General features: G+C 33.9%; 1 protein-coding gene across 1 annotated transcript in view; it reads left to right on the top strand.

Moving 5' to 3' along the window:
* EPHA6 (EPH receptor A6) overlaps window positions 1-20,813 on the top strand; it is an 869,632-nt gene that overhangs the window by 143,003 nt on the left and 705,816 nt on the right. The window contains 1 exon segment of the mRNA XM_033122487.1: window positions 15,980-16,643. Within this exon segment, the coding sequence (XP_032978378.1) occupies window positions 15,980-16,643 (664 nt within the window).

Raw genomic sequence — 20,813 nt, forward strand, 5'->3', positions numbered from 1 at the left:
CCCTGGCTGTCATTAGATCTTGGCTGCCGATTTTGGCACCTAGAACAATTACATCCACCTTCCGTCTTACAGTTAAGTGTTGCCATCTGGCCTCCGCTATGTCAAAATCCCATCATTCCTATTGAAACTAGTGAACCAGTTTCATAAGCAGATCCCTAACTCCACGTTCAAATCTGGACTATAAAAGATAACCAAATCTCAGGTTCTCAAGATGAGGTTGTTCTCAATAACATATTCCTTTTTGTTTTCTGGAAGAGTTTGTCTTCAGGGCCATCCCAGGAATATAATAAAATGGTGGATTTTCTAGTGTCATTTAATAAATCTTGTCTAGCATACTCATCTCTCTAAACTTGGACCTCTCACCAAAAATTTGCACAGGCATTTTTGCCTCATTTATTCTAGGTTATTATCACCCCCCACCCTCCACCAACCCAATCCCCACTTAAAAGAAGTATCCTAAAAGCCTGTAATGTCTGGCTCCAGGTGTCATTAAATTCTGGGTCACAGGTGAGTGGTCCCATATCACTCAACTCTCTTTCATCTGGCCTTATATTCAGGAGTCCTCAGATCTATTCTCAAGCATAGTTCCGCAGTTCCTGCCTGTAGGTATTAGCCTGGGCCTGTAGTTCTTTTGATCATGAATCCCTTCCCTCCCAGCCAAGACAGTATTTCCACAGTTGGTTATACTGAGAATTGACTGTAGTTGGCCTAGAATCCTTGAAGGAGATGGAGAGGGAGACCTTGTAGAGGGCAAGCTTCATCTGCTAGATATCTGCCTGAGGCGAGGCCTCTGCTTATCCTGTAAGGAAAGGTAGGCTGCCTCTAGACAGGATACATGAGCCATTTCTGCAGGCCCACAGGTTTTAGGGAAATCTGGGAATTCGAGTTCTCAAATACGTATATCTATCACTCTCTATTTTAGGTCTTAGATCCTTCCACATCTATGCCTGACTGTAACATAAGAGACATAAGAAAAAGATCCAATAGGACTGTGAATTTATTCTTCTTTGCAGTTTGGGTCCTTGCACAGTCAGGTCCTGAGCTTAGTTTGCATCCCTACTGCCTTTCGGTTGCAGGAGACTAATGTTTCTATAAATGCTATTATTTTTCTTTAAAGCCTTTTATTTGATACCATGCCCTGAGTCGGGTATTGCCTGAGTTGAGTATGTCATTTTTCATCCTTCAGTGCATTGATGGCTTTTAACAGTAACCACTGTCCTAATAATTAATTTTCCTCCTGCACTGTAACTCTCTCAAGTCCTTGAGATATTACATGACCCAATGCAGACTGTTCACCTTATGCTCTCCCAGGTCACCACAGGTAAGAATGTTAATAATTGAGCTACTTCAGAATGCCAGGGGTTATCACTACCCCCACTGACTGCCAGCAGTGGAGTCCTTGTTGTCATTTGGCCAGTGAGTAATCAGTTACTGGGGTAATTACTTCTTAGAATCATTTGTTTTATACCAACTGTCTTAGTTGCAGTTCCTTTGTAAGCTGATACTGAGACAAGAATTTGAGTTCAGGTAGTGTATTTGGAAGATCCAGGGAGCATGGCTTGGGGAAGAAAAGTTATACAGAAAAAAGATGACATCAGGAAAAGGTGCTTTATTAAGCTAGTTAATACCATGGATCACTGGAGCTTCATCCCACTCACTGGGACATTCAGGTAAATGGTATGAAACATATATCTCATACACTAAATTCTATGAGTTATTTATTCAAGGCTTTCCCCCTAGCAAATGTTAATTCCTCAGCGCTTGTGACCTGGTTTGTACACAGACAGAGAAGCCTTCTACAATTTAAGGGAATAAAAAAATAGCCAGAGTTGATATTAGAGCCTCCTGAAAGGCTACAGAAATGACAGAGCACTGACAGCATCTGCTGCAGGGAAGAAGTGAAATTGAAGTGAATGTGAGACCATGGAAGGCATTGAATGCCACTCAGGGAAGTTTTTAGACTTGATCATCTCTTGCACAAGAGAGTTACGCTGAAGTGGTTTACAGGATAGCCCGGAGAGCAGAGACGGAATTGGGTCGTGCAATAGCGGGTGGGGTGGGGTGTAACAAGATGACCTTTCTTCTATTTCTAGTTCTGATCAGGACCTGTAGCCGGTTCTAATTACTAAAGCTACTTTTGGAAGGGTTTGCTAAATAGGATAGCATTCTAAGTGTACTTCAGCAATAAAGTTTCAGCAATGTAAAAAGAGATTCCATTTTCAAAAGAACTGGGAACTTAGAATGCAGGCGAGCATTTCCAGGGTTATTTTCTGTATTCCATTGTGAAGATTAACAAAAAAAAAAATGTTACCCTCACCTTTAAGCTTAAATATCTTGTTTTAGCTAAAACAATTCAGCCTCATTCCATCAAAAGGAGCTTTATGTATGTAGAGACAGGATTCATGCCTCATTTCCTCATCTGCTACACTTGTTCAATCATCTACGTGTGCTCTTTGAATCCTATTTAGTAATTTGTCATTCCCGGTAGTGGTTTGTGAAAGACAGGAACAGAAATTAGATGTGTAAGAAAAAAAAAAAAACGAGGAAAGGAGGAAGCACTGAGGACCACTTTTTGGAATAAGCTGAAATCCACTTAGAACAGAAGAGTAAAAACTGAGAGAAAATGTTGTCATACCTTAATACTAATCTAGTAATATATGCATTAATTTGTCATCTCCACATAGAACATCAGTAGGCAAATTCAAATTAGGCTAACTCAGGTCTATCTACCCCCACACACAAACTTTAATCCCCTACCAACCCTTGGACACTTTCATTTGCTTCTGGGATTTAAACTCAAAAACTCTCCAACTTTCAAATGTTGAGGACTTTGTTACTGAGTTAATTGTATGTTGGCTTTTTTCTTTCTTTTGGAGGAATTCTCCACCAGTATTCATAGCTGATTGCAACAAATCCAGTGAAAACACTTTTGTAGGGTGAAGCAGATTGTCAGACATATTTTGGTATTGCTGTGCCCACAGTTGAGACAATTTAAGTTCAGTTTCAAAAAACTTATCATCTGTCATGCAGTACAGTTCTTTCTGTTTTCTCCTGCTTGTTAAACAAAACTGATGTGCTGATACATGAAGTAGTGAGAAAAAATACTATGGTTTAAACTGTTTAAAGTCTTAAACTGTTTAAACTCTTACACATGTTTATATAAAGTGAAAAACAACTTCTATGGTAGTAATCAGTATATATAAATCTCTAGCTTTGGGTAAAATGCCATCATATCCCGAAAATATTATAATCCTGTTTCTCAATTTGCCAAGGTTTTAGAAGGAATCAGACTTTTCATGTGTGTCATGCGGGACGGCCTGCGGGGTCTCTGCCCCCGCTCCCCACCTAAGAATGCAGGATGTGGCTAGGCCAAAAAGGAAGACCCACGGAGCCATAGGTAGGGGAGTCATATCACCACAGTCTCACTGGAGGCTGGATTCACACGACGTGCGACCTGCTGTCCGCTTACCTGCCAACCGACCGACTCTCCTCGACTACCCTGGACTCACCAACCAGCACAGCCGCGGCAGCTACATCAGGGGCCGATTGTCTAACAGGCTACAACTGACGGCCAACTAGCCACAACCGATGGCCATCTACTACCCGAGTCAGCACCCCCCTGTGTGAGGCCAAGAGCCTGGAAACTGCTCTCTGGGGCTCTGTCCCCACAATGTGGCTCTCTCCTATGGCCCTCACGCTGATCTCCCAAATCAGTTTATTGATGTATAAGAAGTGAGATTTAGGTAGTCTTCCCATTTCCTGGAAGAGTGGTGCCTCACCAGGCTGGAAGAACCAATCATAGCTGCCTTTTAATTCTGGTTGCTTAGTTCTGTGCCACGTTATTATCGTTATTCTATGCAAATACTCTGGTATTTTATTTATTTAATTTTGCTTTCTACTCACATTCCTCTTCCACCCTAGACAACTATTGTATATGAGGTGAAAAATCTTTAATTTGAATATGTTCCTGGACACTGTAAATTGTCTTGTGAATAATGTTGTTTTTGTTTTCATAAATGATATTGTACCGTGTATCTAATTTTGGTCTTCACTATTTTTTCATCAGCACAGAGTTTTAATAAATATCTTTGTTGCTGGGTGTACATTTGCTCTTTCAGTACTAACTTCTGTGAATGTAGTATTTTGTTTTTTAGTTCCACTACATTTTACTTGCCTCTAGTAATTACTTCTAACCTCCAGTTACAGTTAATCATGCTATGATATTCATATACTTATATATTTCCACTTATGGACCTATTGAATATTTCTCTGGGGTCTGTGTATTGGTGAGTGAGTGTGTATGCATGTACATGTCAAAGGATATACGCATACTTAATTTAAGTACCAGAAGTTTGCCCTCTGTAATAGCTGTGAGAGTCTACTCCCTCTCATCAACAATGTATAAAGCTTTTTACTTGACAATACTTGAAAAGATAGAGCTTTCTCATTTCTGTCAATCTTAACGAGTCTAAAATATTCCAGTGCTATTTCAGTTTCTTTAAGTTTTAATGAGTTTGTGAATCTTTTCATATACTTGTTGGTATGATCCTATATCCTTGAATACATTTTTATTGGGGTGACATTTTTTTAATAATTGATTTGTAAGAATTTTTTATTTAGTCTAGATATTTTTTCTTTATAGGTATTTTCACTTCAAAAACTATGTCCAAATCTGTCATCCATCATTTTTGTCCATCATGTCCTTTATTGAGTAAAAATCTTATTTTTATATACTTACATTCACTGATTATTCAATTTACATTTTGTATTTCAAGTTATTGTTTAAGAAATCTTTCCCCAGCCTTAGATCCCAAAGGTATTTGTTTGTACTATATATTATCTTTACAGTTTTACCTTTTACATTTAGATCAGTTGCTTTTGGGGATCACCCTTTTTATAAGGGATTATGTAGAGACCCAATTTTATTTTTCTTCAAATAGTGAGGTGTTTTTTCTACTGAACAGCTCATCAATTGCATGGTGATTTTTGTATACACCCATTATTTTATATTTATACATAAACACGGGTTATTGTTGAAGTCTGTATTCTGTTTAATGATCCATTTGCCTGTTATTGTGCTATTGATAGTATACAAAATTTTATTACTGTGGAATTATAGTACACTGTAATATCAGTAGGGCAAGACTTCACTCTAGGACTTTTATTTTAATGACTTAGATAATTTTGAAATGTTATCCTTTCTTATACATTTTAGAGTAAGTTTACTGAGTTTCCTAAAAACATTGAGTTGGTATTTATACTAGAATTGATTTGAATGTATAGATAAATGTGGGAGAAATGGACATCTTTACAATATTAAAGTATCCCATCACTATTACAGAGTACAGTATCCCACCTAAGAGCATCAGCTGTGCTTCCATTTATTCAAAATTTGTTTTGAGACCCTTGCAAGGAACCCAGCTAACAAAACAAAGTTGTGGTTCAAAGGATCCATTCCTAGCACTACAAAGCAGAGTGGACAAGGATTCCTCAAAAACTGTGAGACGATAACTTAATAATGGCTCAGATAAGAATTAACTGTTCTTTAAAAGTTTGGTTGACTTTATCTTATTCCTCTGGACTAAGGATTTGGGGCATTTACATTTCTGCTCCCAAGTTAGTTTGAGCCATGTTTTTGTTGCTGTTGCTGTTGCTATTACTTTTTATAGGGGAGTGATTTGTTGATTTTTTGGTAGTAAATAAAATTGTTATGTTTTCATTATCAGAGTATATGAATTTCCTAGAATTAATTAGTGTGTATATATATCTCCTAATTATATATGTATATATCTTTGTATATGTACACATGTGTATATATACATATGTGTACATATTAGTATATATGCATGTATATATAGTATATATGCACATATTAGTATATATTAGAATTAATTAGTATATATATCCTAATTATATATGTATATATTTGTATGTGTACATATGTGTATATATACATATGTGTACGTGTGTGTATATGTGCATATGTGTATATATGTACATATGTGTGTACATACACATACACACACATACATTACTATTATTATATAATATTGTTATAACACATGGGTTATATAATATACATGTAGTTATTAAATAACAAAATATATGCATTTTTTAGAGTGGGAAATGTAGTTGTCATTGTTTTAATGTATTATGGATATTTTTCTAAACCATTGAATGTTCTTTTCAAAATGAATTTTAATGACTAGAAAGGATTCTATCATTTTTCCATTCCACAATTACTTTTTTTAACCTTATTATGATAAAATTCTAGAAGTGGAATTACTAGATTAGTGACCTAAGTACCTTCTTAGAATTCTTAAATCTATTGCCAAGTTTTTTTATGATGGTGCTTATAAAAGCCAATATTTTTTCTAGGAAGGCAATTTATTCTTCACTTTTTTTTTTGGATTATTTTGTCTTAGTCGTTACCCTTATTAGCAACATGCAGTTGTGTAAAGATTGTTCTTTGGTGTGTGGGTGTGTCTGTTTTAATTACTGAAAGACCCTTTGTTCTGTCTAAGTACATTGATAGTTTTTTGTATTCAAGTTTGGAAACAGGAGACAGAATAGGGCTGAACACTGAATAGTAAAAGAGATGAATTTTATGTGCTGGAAGAAAATTTGGAACAAAGAGAGTGGATCTACAGCTACTATGTGAATTGCAGTTGGATTTTATTATAAAATCTGGGAGTCTTCCTCTTTTAAAAGTGGATGTTTAACAATTATTGTTTAATAACTGACATATATATTTTGTTTTCTGTTAAGAGTTATTATATACCTTCTATTTATATGCTTACAATTTTTCTTCCCCCTTTATGATTCACTTTTTAAAATTTTTTCTGTATTTTACTTTACTATGTTTCTACTTTTTCCAGACATATATATTCATTGATTTTCTTCTATTAATTGATAAACTATTACATTTAACTTAAATTATTGCTCAAAAATTAACTATTTTTAGTAAACGTTAGATCCTTCAAATATATGTTAGAAATGATACTGACTTTGAATATATTCTTTTAAATTGTGGGAATCATATCTGTTTAGGTATATGTAGCTCTTAGCTTAATTCCACATCCTTTTAATTTTTAGCTGCTTAGGAAATGTGCAATGTTTGCTTATTGGATTTATGAATTGTAAACTGGCATAGAAAAATATGCTCACAGTCATATTTTAAGCAAATATACTCAAAGCAAACATGTAAGCAAACATACTCAAAGACAAAAGCAAACATACCCAAAGACATATATTTTCCATGGATTTTGAGAATATCTTCATATAAAAGTATTTCATAAGTATTTATTTATAACACCCTCATATTCTTAAGAATATTGGATTAATCAGGAGTATACATGATAATTAATATCCAGTATTTTTTTCTGTTACAAAGCATCTAAGTATATAAGTGTAAGTTCATTTGTTCCATATATTTCAGAGCTGAAAGATTTATGTTCTCAACATAAAGTTAAAATTCTATGTGATGCATCATAAGGTTTTTATTACTATGCTAACAGCAATTTTAGTTTATTCTGTGGAATATAATATGTAATATTCAGGGATAGTTTTTTTTTTTTCCTCTTGAAGCTTGCAAGGAAAATGGTTGTTAAGCATTGTTATTTAGTTAATTTCAAAATTTTTTTTTCCTAAGAAAAGATTAATGAAACTTTTTCCAAAGGTTGTTAGTAATAACAGGGTAAGTTTATTATACTCTCTGGCTTTTTGCACAGCAATGATTGTGTCAAATCCTATTTAAAGGCATGCAAAAAAAAAAATAAAAGCATACAGTTCTTTTAAACAGTCTTACAGAAAGCATATAATCTAAACTAATGTCAATTAACATTAATAATTAGTAGACATTAATAATTTTCTAATATAAATTACTCTAATTTTTCTAAATTAATAATTTTCTAATAATTAATAATTTGTGAGATTAGAAAATTAGAATTTTCTCCTAATCTGTGTAGTAGAAAATTCTAAATTTAGGTCAGCGGTATAGAACTTCCTTTTTAACTACACTAATTTGATATTCTAAAATAATTGTTAATAATTGGAAATCAGTACCACAGAGTTATTTGGAAAGAAAAGTTCCTGTGCCTTTGTGATTTTCCTGCTATATATGCACTTACATGCTGTATTTAAGAATCATTAAATACAAATATGCCATACAAAATTAAATAAAATTTTCCATACATAATTAGTGTAACCTATCATAACTTTATTCAAGTCAAACACTCATGTATATCTATCACATGTAATTTAGACCGTTAAGACAATTAATACAGACAAATCTCTGTTAGAAGCTATTGGAGTTGCGGATGATTATTAGATACAGATTTTCACATGTATGATTCTAATGTCAAGCCAGCATTGACCTACCAGGAACCATTCCCATGGAACTGTGGTCCTGGGTTCAGTTATAAGTTTAATTCAATTATGAAGGTGTAATATATTTTGAAAAACCAAGCCAAAATAGATGTTCTTGTGAAGTGTTAAATAACATTAGTGAGCCAGAATGTAAGCTAAGAAGATTTGTCCAGAATCATCTTACTTTGAATCTCTACAAATTTATTTTACACATTACATGTCTATAATAAGAAAGCGCTCTTCTCCAGATTTCTGGATGAAGATGGTGCTTCTTCCCACATCAGCATTTCATCAAACCATTTCTTGTCATAGCTGCTATAAATCCTCTGTTATCAGCTCCAGTGGATAATGGACTATCTTTATTTTACTGGCCCTTTCAGCAGCAGTTGATATGCTTAAATACCGTTTCCTTCAATAATCATTTTCTTCTGTGATGTGCATCATACTCTGGGGGCTTTCTTCTTCCAATTTGCATTAACATGTGCAGTTTAAATATTCATTTATTCCATACTTTATGTTTGTAAGAATTACTAATTCATAATTCAAGATACTTAAATATACCTTTTAACGTACAAAGTTAATCAGAGTTAGGCCTATAGAATTTATTAGTGATTAGAGCAAAGATAGATGATCTGACTGGATCAGTAAGTAGTCCTTTTTATATTAAAGTCCTTGTCTATTAAATTATACCTTCCGAGCAGCCTAGATATTATATCGACTGCTCAGTTCACTCTCTCTCCTGATGAAGACACATGTTCTTGATATCATTTTCTTCTCCTTCTCCCTTCATCTTGAAAACACACACACACACACACACACACACACACACACGCGCACACATGCACAGAGAGACAGAGAGAACCCTCTCAGTTCTAAACTCAAGTCTTCATCCTAACTTAAAATGTGCACTAATAAAAAAATAAAAATTCAAAAAAAGGTATGCTAAATCATCCAAAATAAAACATAGTGAGAAAAAGTGAAAAAATAAAATGTGCACTACCATAGTGTTTGCAAGCCATCTGAGAGTTCCATGTTCAGCTGTTATTATGAAATCTCCAAAATAAGACGATTAGTTTGGGAGATTGTTTAAAGTTTATCTCTCTCAATATTGTATGATGTTTAGAATCCTGATTTAAGAAGTAGTAAGTTTCCTGTTAGTGGAAGCATTCAGAATCATTTTAATTAGAATTCAGTAAATATTAAGAACCAACTACGATCCTAGTATTGTATCCCCCCTGGTATGGAGGCTACAATGGTGAATAAAAAACAATGTCCTGCTCTCATGGAGATTACATGCTACTTACATTTATTTTAGCTCAGAGCCTCCGCATGGGCCAATAAGACTTTGCAGATACGTGTGGTGTTGATTCTTCAATGTTCTTTGTACACTTAAGTCAGTTCCCTCCCTTAAATCAGTATCCTCATTCATAAAACAAGGATAGTATGCTTTATTCTCTCTATCATACAAGAATGAAATTAAATATGGCCTGTGAGATTATTTTTATATGCTATCTATATCTGTGAAGTGCTGTGGCACCTAGCACGGTATTTATGTTATTGTTGAACATAAGACAGGATTATTAAGATGAAATTACCATATCTACATTGTAGAAATCCTATTCAAAGATGGTATTTGCAGCATCTTATTCATTGTTTAGTTGAAAATCTCAAGTTTTTATACCTATTAAGTATTTTAGACATTCAGAAGATGGACTCTAAGAATTTTTAATCTTCATGATAAATTGTGACAATATTTTTATGAGAAGAATCATTCCTTCTTAATGGAAATTATCCTTCTTGCTGTAATATTTTGATCCTTTTAATAGGATAAATGAACCAAAAGTAATAAATTTATATATAAAATTTACTTAGTCTCAGCGGTTGTCTTCCCAACTTGCCAGTGAGTTCATACATTTTTTCATTATTAAATCTTTGTAGTGCTAATAAAAAAGTTTTATGGTTTCCCAAAGTGAGATAGAAATGTATCTACACATGATGCATTTTGCTCCTTGTTTTATTTTCCAAAACTAGTTATTATTTAAATGCAGGGCCTTCACTTTTCTGCTGCAAAAACAGATTTATGTCATTAACTACATGCCTAGCAGCAGAATTCAGAGTGCTAATTTTCTAAGTTTATGTCAGTATATTGACTCAAAGTGAATATTTAAGTGGTTCTGAGGAAAATATCCCTTTAGAATAAAAAGGCCCGTTTAACAAGCTTTTCTTTGGTAGAGAATATTTGATGCTTATAATATAAAAATTAGGCCACTACAGCATTGCATAATGAGATGCCTATGTACTTTCAATGGATTATATGAGGTCACAGGTAGAATGTTCAGAATAGATCAGATATGTGTAATTTTACCAAATGAGACTTCTCTTCATTCTCAACTATTCTATTTTATCATTCTTAGAATGAAGTTGGATTTTTTTTTCTCCTGCCTGCCTCCCTTTCTTACTTACATTTAGTTTATCTTGAGGAATAATTAGTTACGGCAACATACCATATAATATGCGTAAACTCGGTAACAAGTTATACAAGGGACCTAACTAGGAATTATTCTGTACCTATAGCTTTATCATGATTTTGTTGTTTCTTTGTTTTATGTTAATCTATTTTGAGGTTATCTTTTACTTTCGGGAAAAAAACCTGAATAATAATAGGCTATCTCATTTCTTTATTAATTAAGCATGTACCAATAAAATTCTAGCTCAATTAACAAGGTGTTTGGTCTTTTGAATTCTATCCCTCTTAAATGATATTTTGTTATATCCTTTTTCCTTTGCATATTTCCCCTTTATCTGTATCATAACCATATTTTGAAGAAATAAATACAAAATATTATTTTCACCACATAATTTATCTCGCTTTTAGATTATAGGTGGGATCTGTTACAAATGGAGGCAAAAATAAATTTAAAACTTAACTAATTTTACTATTAGAGTGCATAGTAGTATCGTGTGATTATTATTTAAAAGGCAGAGTAAAGGGAAGACAGAAAAGCAATTCCACATACATGTAACTAGGTACTTACGAATTTAGGAAGCACAAGTAAAGGTAAAAACCAAAATACTTTTCTATAGCTATTTCATTGTTCAGTGTTATTTGCGTGCTTCCTTTCTTGGTCCCTATTGTTGGCATATTTAACATCGATATTTTTTTCTGTATTAAAAAACATTTATTTTTAAACTCTGTGCATTTCAAACACAAGGTTTTGAAGAAACGTAAAAGAATATCTTTTACATATATAACAAAATGTCTACAAATTATTGTTTGGGGAAAGATGAATATGTTATAACAAAATTAATGTTTTTTATTATTTTATTTTATTTTATTTTATTTTAATGATTTCAATTTTTCCCCCTTAAATCAGACAATCTCTGTAGCTTCTTAGGGTCCTAAGGTATCTAGGGTGTGATTTTTTTTTTTTTCCCTTTTCTCTCTGATGATACAGAGGCGAGCATGTATGTATAAGGGTAATTTCTTCTGTTGCTACAAGTTTTCTTAAGCTTTGACCAAAATTTGAGTAAAGTTATCAGGATTTATCACTGCCATTTGAAGTTAAAATTAGCTTTCTATCAGCCCCTTCTATGCTGAGAAAACAGACTGCTATTATTTTAAAATTTCAAAGATTTAAAAAAAAAATAAATGTTTATATTCCCGTTGAATTCTAAAGATTTTCAAACGGAGGCAGGTATACATTTGAGAGATTTACCTTAGAGCCTTGGGTGTTTGGGTCAATTTACCAGTAAATTATCTGAATATTCTTATCTACAAAGGCTATTTGACTGCCTTTTTTAGTTCTCTGAGAAAAGAAAGCCATATGATTCTGCAATGACTGCTAGTTGCTTTAGGAATTAATTGCCTTGTTCTAACTTTCTAAGCCCAAAAGGAATTCAGCTATTTGGCCTACTTTATTTAGCTCTCTATGGAAACAAAAACTCACTGTGTATGTGGGTGGGGAAGGGTTTTTAGAGAACCCTTAGGCATAAATGGATTAAGTACTATTCAGAGCTCGTTACACTTCCTATCACTTCTAACAAACATTCCCATTAAATGGCACTCCCCAAGGGATCCATCAGTGGAGAAATATTCTTAGGTGCTGTAAACATTAAACTGTATGCATATACTTTTGGGAAATTTAGTCCTGTGCCAACTATTTTCCAGTGGGTAAAAGTTCCTGCCCTATTTAAGACTAGTGTGAAATATTCTCCAGTGTGAGATATTTAGATGTATGTAAACTTTTTAATTGCAGAAATTGCATGATGAAATAATCAAATCTGTCATTATTCTGCTATTAAGCTGATGAATTCTATCAGCTACTTGCTTTTACATAATAGGAACTGAACCTGAAATATTCCAACTCTTCTATCTCATTTTATTTGAATTTTTTATATTTTAATGTAAGATTTAAATACCACTATATAAAACCAGTCTTTGATGTATAATATAGAAAAGAGCACAGTAAAGAAAAAAATACATGTATTAAAAGATAAACTGAAGCATATTAAAATTTTTAAGAGGTTGTTGAGCAAACCTCGATTCAAATCAGGCAGCATCAAACTAAAAGTATTAGAATCACTCTGCTGACAGTAGCTGGGGAAAAGACTTTATAGAGCAGACATGGAAGTAAAGCAAGGAAATTATTTCATTTGCTATAGCTTAAACAGTTGCCTTATTTGGGATAGTTCAGTTGGCTATTTGTGACCAGTTGTTCTTAGATTTTGACTTTTTCAACCTTGATTCATTTATAGGAACTTACATAGAGTTTGCTTGTATAGGGTGCCAAGGTATTAGAGTCACCTCAGTCTAATGGTCTCCTTATTTAATGCTTTTGCAGAGTAGAATATCTTGCAGACTGTATCTGTTCCTATGGCTAGGATTGGTAGAACAGCAAGCTTTTTCTGTCTTATGGGCATTTTATGAGTCCTTTTCTTTGGAACAAGGAATGTATGTATAAATTACATGTGATGAAAGGAAAAGAGTTGTCACTTGGAGGATCTTGCTTAATGAAAGCTTTTGGTTAAACAAGAATCATTTGTCCTCCAAAGGGTTGCCAGGATGAATATCTCATGACCCATATGGGTATTTATTCTAAGAATGTACATATTGGATATGACAGTATAGTCGATGTGGCCACAGGAGGAAAAGCAAGAAATAGACTAGACTTGGAAGGAAGTTTATGATACTCACAATCCATGGGGGCACCACATGCCACATTGCCACAGGGGAATCAGTGTGTTTTGGTCAAGTGGCAGAAGACAGGAGTGAGGGGAAAGCCTGAGCCAGATCCTTTATTGGGGTTTCTGTGGGAAATGCAAGGCAGGGCAGAGCAAACTGTTTAGGATAGGATAGTTTGAGTAATTCCTGCAGTTTGGGCTGTAAGGGTGATCTCTGGTTGTCTGGCATGGCCCTGGGATGATTTAGCACAGGGGAAATATCCGGTTGGGTAAGACTTAGAGAAGGATGTGGATAGGGCTGTAGACTCCGATTGGTTGGTTTGCATGTGAAAGACGTGCTCTATGCCCAAAGCCCTGTGCTATCTCTAAGAAATGGCTTGTCCTGGATGGTCCAGTCTCTCCCAGGCCAGCAAGCTGGCTAGCAAAATATAAAAAAACAAGTCAGAAGGCTTGGTTCCAGTCCTTGGTCTATGCAACGCTAGGCAATTACTTAATTTCCTAGGTATTAGATTTTTTTTATCAGTAATGTGAAAATGAATATAAAATGAAAGGGCTAATGAGTAAAATAGAAAATGCTTTCTGTTTTACTCATCCAGGCCATAAGAACAGGTAGTTTGCAAGATATTGTGTTCTGCAGAGCATATATGATTTAATTTTTGCTTTACTGAATTCTTTTCTACATTATATATTGGTAAGTTATTTTTACATATTGGTATTTTATTTTAATGCCTACATAAAGTATATATTTAAAAAAAAAAACACGAGCATGAGGAGTCGGAGTATTTTGGGTTCAGTGCCTATTATGTAAAAGCAAAACTAACTGAATTGACCAATTTAATAGCAGAATTAATGACAGGTTTGATACATATTTTCATCATGCGGTTTCTGCAATTACCAGGTTTATGTATATATAAATATTTCACAGCAGAGGATAAATTATGTGTTTGTTTTAAATAGGGACAAAAACTTTTACCTACTGAATGTATGTGGTACAGGGCTAAAATTTCCCAAATGTGTATATGTATATATACATATTATACACATAATTATATATATATTATATATAATATACATTAATAATATGTATTAATATATTAATAATATATAATATATATTATATTTAATATGTATGTATATTTATATGTATATGTATATATATGTATATTAGGATTATACATTAATTTCTATTAACTCTTTTCCTTCTGCCTTACTGAATCTTATAATATTTTAAGGCTCAAGTGAAGTTCCTCCTTCTTGGCCAAACCTCTCAAACCACCCTAGTTCATGAGTGTTGCTATCCTTTGAACTCTTACTAAGATCCATGATACGCTAAAATGAAAAGTATTTAGATAGGTAATTTTATGTGATGTACTCTGAAATTATTGGATCACCTCTGATAAACCAGGGGTGTGTTTGCAAAATTCTATTCACAGAAACTCTCTGTTACTTCTGTAAAATAATCTTTAAATTCCAAGCAAGCAACTTACAAATGAAAATTTTAGATACAGATTGTTTTTAAGTTTGCTTGATGGACAATTTAAATTATTTGTGGAAATGTACAGGAAATAATTGACAGTACTTATTGTCACAACAGTTCTGTAGACTGAAGAAAGGAGCCATTCTACATTCACTCCCTCAGTAAGGCCTTCTCTGCACACCCTATTTAAAATCCCAACCCTCTTCTCCATTTCCTTGCCTTAATTGTTCCCATTGTATTTTCTACCATATTATGCAAATTACTCATTTACAATTTTTATTTTTATTGTCTCTCCTCAGTCTAAGTAAGAGCCATCAAGGCAGGGAGTTTTTATTCAGCTAATTCACTGCTGTATTCCATGTGTTCAGAACAGTGCCTGATCAATGTTTCTTGAATAAGTCTAAGGTGTATCTAAATCTATTTTCTATCAAAATAGCCATGTAAATATTTAATTGAATCATAGTAAATATACCTCAATTTGTGGCAAATTGGGTATGAGGACAGATGGGTAACCAGAGTGCATTTGTCATTGGTCTAGGTATTTCATCAGGTAATGGATGCCATTTTACATTCTTATAGTATACCAGGAAGTATTTAAATTGCTTTACATATATTAATTAATTTATGCCTCACAACAACGCTATGAAATAGGTACATTTTAAATTTGAGGAAACTAGAATTTAAATTAAGTGTTTATGCTTTAAGACCAAACGCTTTTGGTCATGCAACTAATTAGTAGGAAGGCAAGATTCACCAGGACAGCTGGTATGTCCAGAATCCATACACTTAACCAAAAGTTCATGGTTAAAATCTTGCTGCATTGGTGCTTTGACTTGCTTCATTTGTATCTTTTTTATTCATTTTTCTTGCTAAAGTAGAAAAATTGGGAAGTAAGCGTTTCTGTTTTATCACTGTGTTTTATAATCATTTAATTATTCTTCTTTCTTTTTGCAGTGGGATGCCATTACTGAAATGGATGAGCACAATAGGCCCATTCACACATACCAGGTATGCAATGTAATGGAACCAAACCAAAACAATTGGCTTCGTACAAACTGGATCTCCCGTGATGCAGCTCAGAAAATTTATGTGGAAATGAAGTTCACACTGAGGGATTGTAATAGCATCCCATGGGTCTTGGGGACTTGCAAAGAAACATTCAATCTGTACTATGTGGAATCAGATGAGTCCCATGGAATTAAATTCAAGCCAAGCCAGTATACAAAGATCGACACAATTGCTGCTGATGAAAGTTTTACCCAAATGGATTTGGGTGATCGTATCCTCAAACTCAACACTGAAATTCGTGAAGTGGGGCCTATAGAAAGGAAAGGGTTTTATCTGGCTTTTCAAGACATTGGGGCCTGCATTGCTCTGGTCTCGGTCCGTGTTTTCTACAAAAAGTGCCCCTTCACTGTTCGTAACTTGGCCATGTTTCCTGACACCATCCCAAGGGTTGACTCTTCCTCTTTGGTTGAAGTAAGGGGCTCTTGTGTGAAGAGTGCAGAAGAACGTGACACTCCTAAGCTATATTGTGGAGCTGATGGAGATTGGCTGGTTCCTCTTGGAAGGTGTATCTGCAGTACAGGATATGAAGAAGTTGAGGGTTCTTGCCACGGTAAGAAAAAAATCATTCAAATAATTTATTATACATTTAAATGACAGTATTTGTGTGTGTGTGTGTGTGTGTGTGTGTGTGTGTGTGTTTTAAGTTTAGAACTACACCTTACACATTGTTATGATAATGAAATACCTATAATTTTCAAGATGACACAATGTTTTTTCTTTGTGAATCATTTTATGAGGGCTTAATCTAATAAGTATATACGTTTAAAAATTTTATGTATCCCTGAAAAAGATAATCAATATCAATTGTGTTTGGATTTAGGACTCATAATCAAAACACAAATATAGAAATATGATTATTGCTTGGTAAATAGTAACATAGTAGAGATAGTTCCCTTTAAATTATTTATAGGTTTGTTTTCTATAGAACATATTGAAGTTGTTGACTTTTTTGTTGATTCTATATTAATATTTATGAAAAAGGATGAGAATAAATGAGGAAATTATACATATATATATGGGTCATGGGTAATGTATGTGCATTTTTAAAGTTTTTATATATTTATAAAACACTTGGGTTCTTTTATGTTGAAAACTTCACTAGAGCCTCCAATGATGATTATGTTTGGTCATTTGAAAATATTAATATTTTTATGAAAAGTCTGCAGTATGTTTTTTTAATAAAGTATGAGCCAGCTTTCTGCCACTATTTAAACATTAAAATATGTTTTATTGAAGTTTACCAATATAGATTGAATTCAAAATTTGTATTTACCTATAACAAAGACTTAGAATGGAACAAAAATAAGTCACAAATGATCCTTTGGGGGGGTCACTATAAAATATTTTACATTGGAAAATGCTCTAAAGACAAATTCACACATATGAGTAATTATTCAGTGAGACTGAGGAGAGAGTAAGAGTTTGGGATAAAACATATTAGACATACTAACCATGTAGTGTTATTACATTTTAAATTAGAAGAAGTTGGGCATTAATTGGTGAAAATAAACTTTTAAAAATATTTAAAGAATAATTTTATAATCTAACGATTTATGTGATTAACTATCATTAAATATTTGTATTTTTTCATATCATTGACCACAGTATTAGAGGTAGTGACAGTCACTGATGCTTAGATATTTTCTTAATATGTTTGTTCTGTGAAATTACATTCTTATATATAAATACCTTACAATTCCTTCCACTGTTTGAAAAATTTGATTTTGGACAAATGATGACTATTATCAGTTTATGAGCTACTGCTAGACTCATCTATTTTTATGGTTTGTTATTTATTTGATTACAGAAACGTGAGTGGGTATAATGCAAATATTCATCATCTTCTTGTAGTGGATGGCAGAAATTGGAAGAATTAAGCTTGAATTCTAAATCTGTGTCTTACTTTGAAATCATAGTTTCCTTATCCAAAAATAAAGTAGTGGTTATAATCAACTAATGGTAATGTACATGAAACACTATTAAAAACAAGCATATATGCCTGGTTCCAACTGAATACAATACAGAAAGAATTGCTATTTATAGATACAAGGGGAGTCAGAGTGCATGTTGGAGATGATTTTAGAGATAGGTATCTGGCACTGCCACCTGTCATCATAGAATATTTAAGGTGTGAGTTTTGGTGTTTTGTTTCATATTGCTCCATCCTATCTTCTGATAATGACTTTTATCATTAACTCCATTGTCATCTATCAACAAGTTACTTCACAATCAAATCTCTGAATTTCATATAACCTAAATGACAGATTAATTGGAATTTATATGAATACACCATACCTCAAGTAGTAATGTGACACCATAAATATGTCGTTTTTTTCCTTTTAGTCTGCTTTGTTAGAACAATTAATTTATTTAAGCAATTAACATTTTTCAGCACCTATATCTGTCAATTGCTTTGGTAGTTGATAGAGACAAACATAAATAAAGCATATGAGTATGTTTCATTTATCTATCGCTTTCGAGACAAAATAGTCCAACACTTACTAGTTTAAAACCACAATGATTTATGATTTTTCAGGGCTCAGCCGGGTAGTTCTTCTGCTTAATGTAGAGTCAACCAAGGTCACTCAGGCAGCTGTTTTCAGCTGAAAGCTTGACTGGAGTTGGTATGTTCAAGATGACCTGTCATCTGCCAGGGTCTCTTTCTTTATGGCTTCTCATCATTTAAAAATCTAGTTTAAGCTTCTTACAGTACAATGGCTGCTTAAGAGAGAGTTGGTAACATGGCCAGGTATAAAGTGAGTATATGAGGAGACTGCACAAGGGGTAATATCTGGAAGTATGTTTATAGGGAGCTGCCAGTTTGAGAATATACCACAGTCCACTCTCTAGATTTGCATGATTAATGTCCCTTCTTCATGCACAAAATACCATGCCCTCCCACAGATTTATCCCATATGGCATTGTGTTTCAGAGGAGCATCATGGAAGTCAGTCCAGATGTGAATGAAGTTAAAGGTCCTCTTAACCTGGAGAACTAAGAACTGGGAAAAAAAAAAAAAAAAAATGTTATTTTTCCTCACGCACAGAACACACATGGGACAGGGACAGGAGAATCATGAAAGATTCTCTCATTCCTAAAGGTGGGTTCACAGCAGTCACTGGTTCTGTGTGATTCTGAAATCCAGCTAGATGTTGTCAGGATCCATTACTGTGGGGGCAGGGGGTGTTCTTTGATTGGAGCCCAGTTATGCTGTCTAGGAATGGTTCTCTGTGGCTCTTGGCGGCATCACTCTGCCCTCTGAGTCATCTTCCTCCTCTATAAGAATTGCCCAAGTGCTAGGTGCCAGTTTCAACAGCTGAGAAACGGTCTTAATTTGATTCACAACATTCTGAAGTATTTTTTCTATTTTCCAAATTATCACAGACAATATCTTACCAATTGTCCCCTCCCCAAATACATAGCATATGTTGACCTTTTAGTATCTCCAATAACAATTTCTTTACTTCTCTTCCATCCTCCACTATTTGCTACCCTTCTAGTCTTTACAACTGTTCAGTACCAAAGCAAATGCCATACGTTTACAGCTTTTTATCATAGCGGCACCCCTTTTTTTATGCGAATTATTTACTTACAACCTGGAAATATGGTCTGGGCTAAGTTGGGTGGTTCTTCTGCTGGTCTTACCTGGGGACACTCATGCAACTACCATTATTTGGCTGTTTAACAAAGCTGGACATGCAAGATGCCTTCACGGATATGTGGGATATTTGAGGCCCTAAGGTTGTTTGCCATATAAATCCTGTTAACAATTTTTATGTGTTTCACTTAGGAAATTATCCTAATTTTTAAATTTCTTTCTGATATAGCCATTAAAAGTAGTAATTCATCATAACATTCAAAGGGCTTCACTGTTTGACCTTGTCCTGTTCTTTTCTGACTTTTGCAAATTCTGTCTCCTGATTTTATTACTTTTGAACAATCCATGTATGTTTCATATCACCTGCTTTTTTCATATTTTATCTAGCTGCTTGGTGTCCCTTTCTTCTTTTTCTGTGATGGAATTTTGTTCATACTTCAGAGTCCAGCACAAATGTCATCTATGTGGGTCTTCACAAAGTCAATCTCTCCTGTGTGCTATAATTTGTACTAATTATTTATGTGTCTGTTTCATCAGAGCTGTCAGGGTAAGAGTGTATTTAAAAATCATGTGTGTAATGACAGGTAAGAAATTTATTGATGTGAATGACCATAAGACACTCAGTAAAGATAGACACTATTCGTAAACCTATGGAGTGCTTGGTTTCCTCTCATTCCTTGAAATAGGAATGTTTTCTTTGAGAAGGGTTATGGTGTTTTTGATCTACAAAGCCTTATTCAATATTTGTTTTTATCCCTTATTTTATGAATCAGGATGTTAAGTTACTGAGAGCAGAATATTATTCCCTGGGGCCACTTAATAACTAATAGTAGGTTGAGAACTAAAGTTTAGTTATTTCTCAACCTAGTCTTTGTTTTCCTTCCATACTTCTCCTCTTTCTCCCCTTCCTCACTTCCTTTCTTTCTCTTTCCATTTAATATCCTCATTCCATGCCCTTACATTGATGCTTTAACTTTTCCTGCCTGCCAAACAGTGCAGAGGAGCCCTAAGTTACTGATCGTTAATTAGGCCTTTTTGCCCTGTGTTTATTATCTGGTGTCTGATATGGGAGCCATTAGAACAGTATACACATTGATTCTGAAATTCAGGCTACTGAGAATG

Source organism: Rhinolophus ferrumequinum, chromosome 2 (genome assembly GCF_004115265.2).
Source record: "Rhinolophus ferrumequinum isolate MPI-CBG mRhiFer1 chromosome 2, mRhiFer1_v1.p, whole genome shotgun sequence".
Classification (NCBI taxonomy): Eukaryota; Metazoa; Chordata; class Mammalia; order Chiroptera; family Rhinolophidae; genus Rhinolophus; species Rhinolophus ferrumequinum.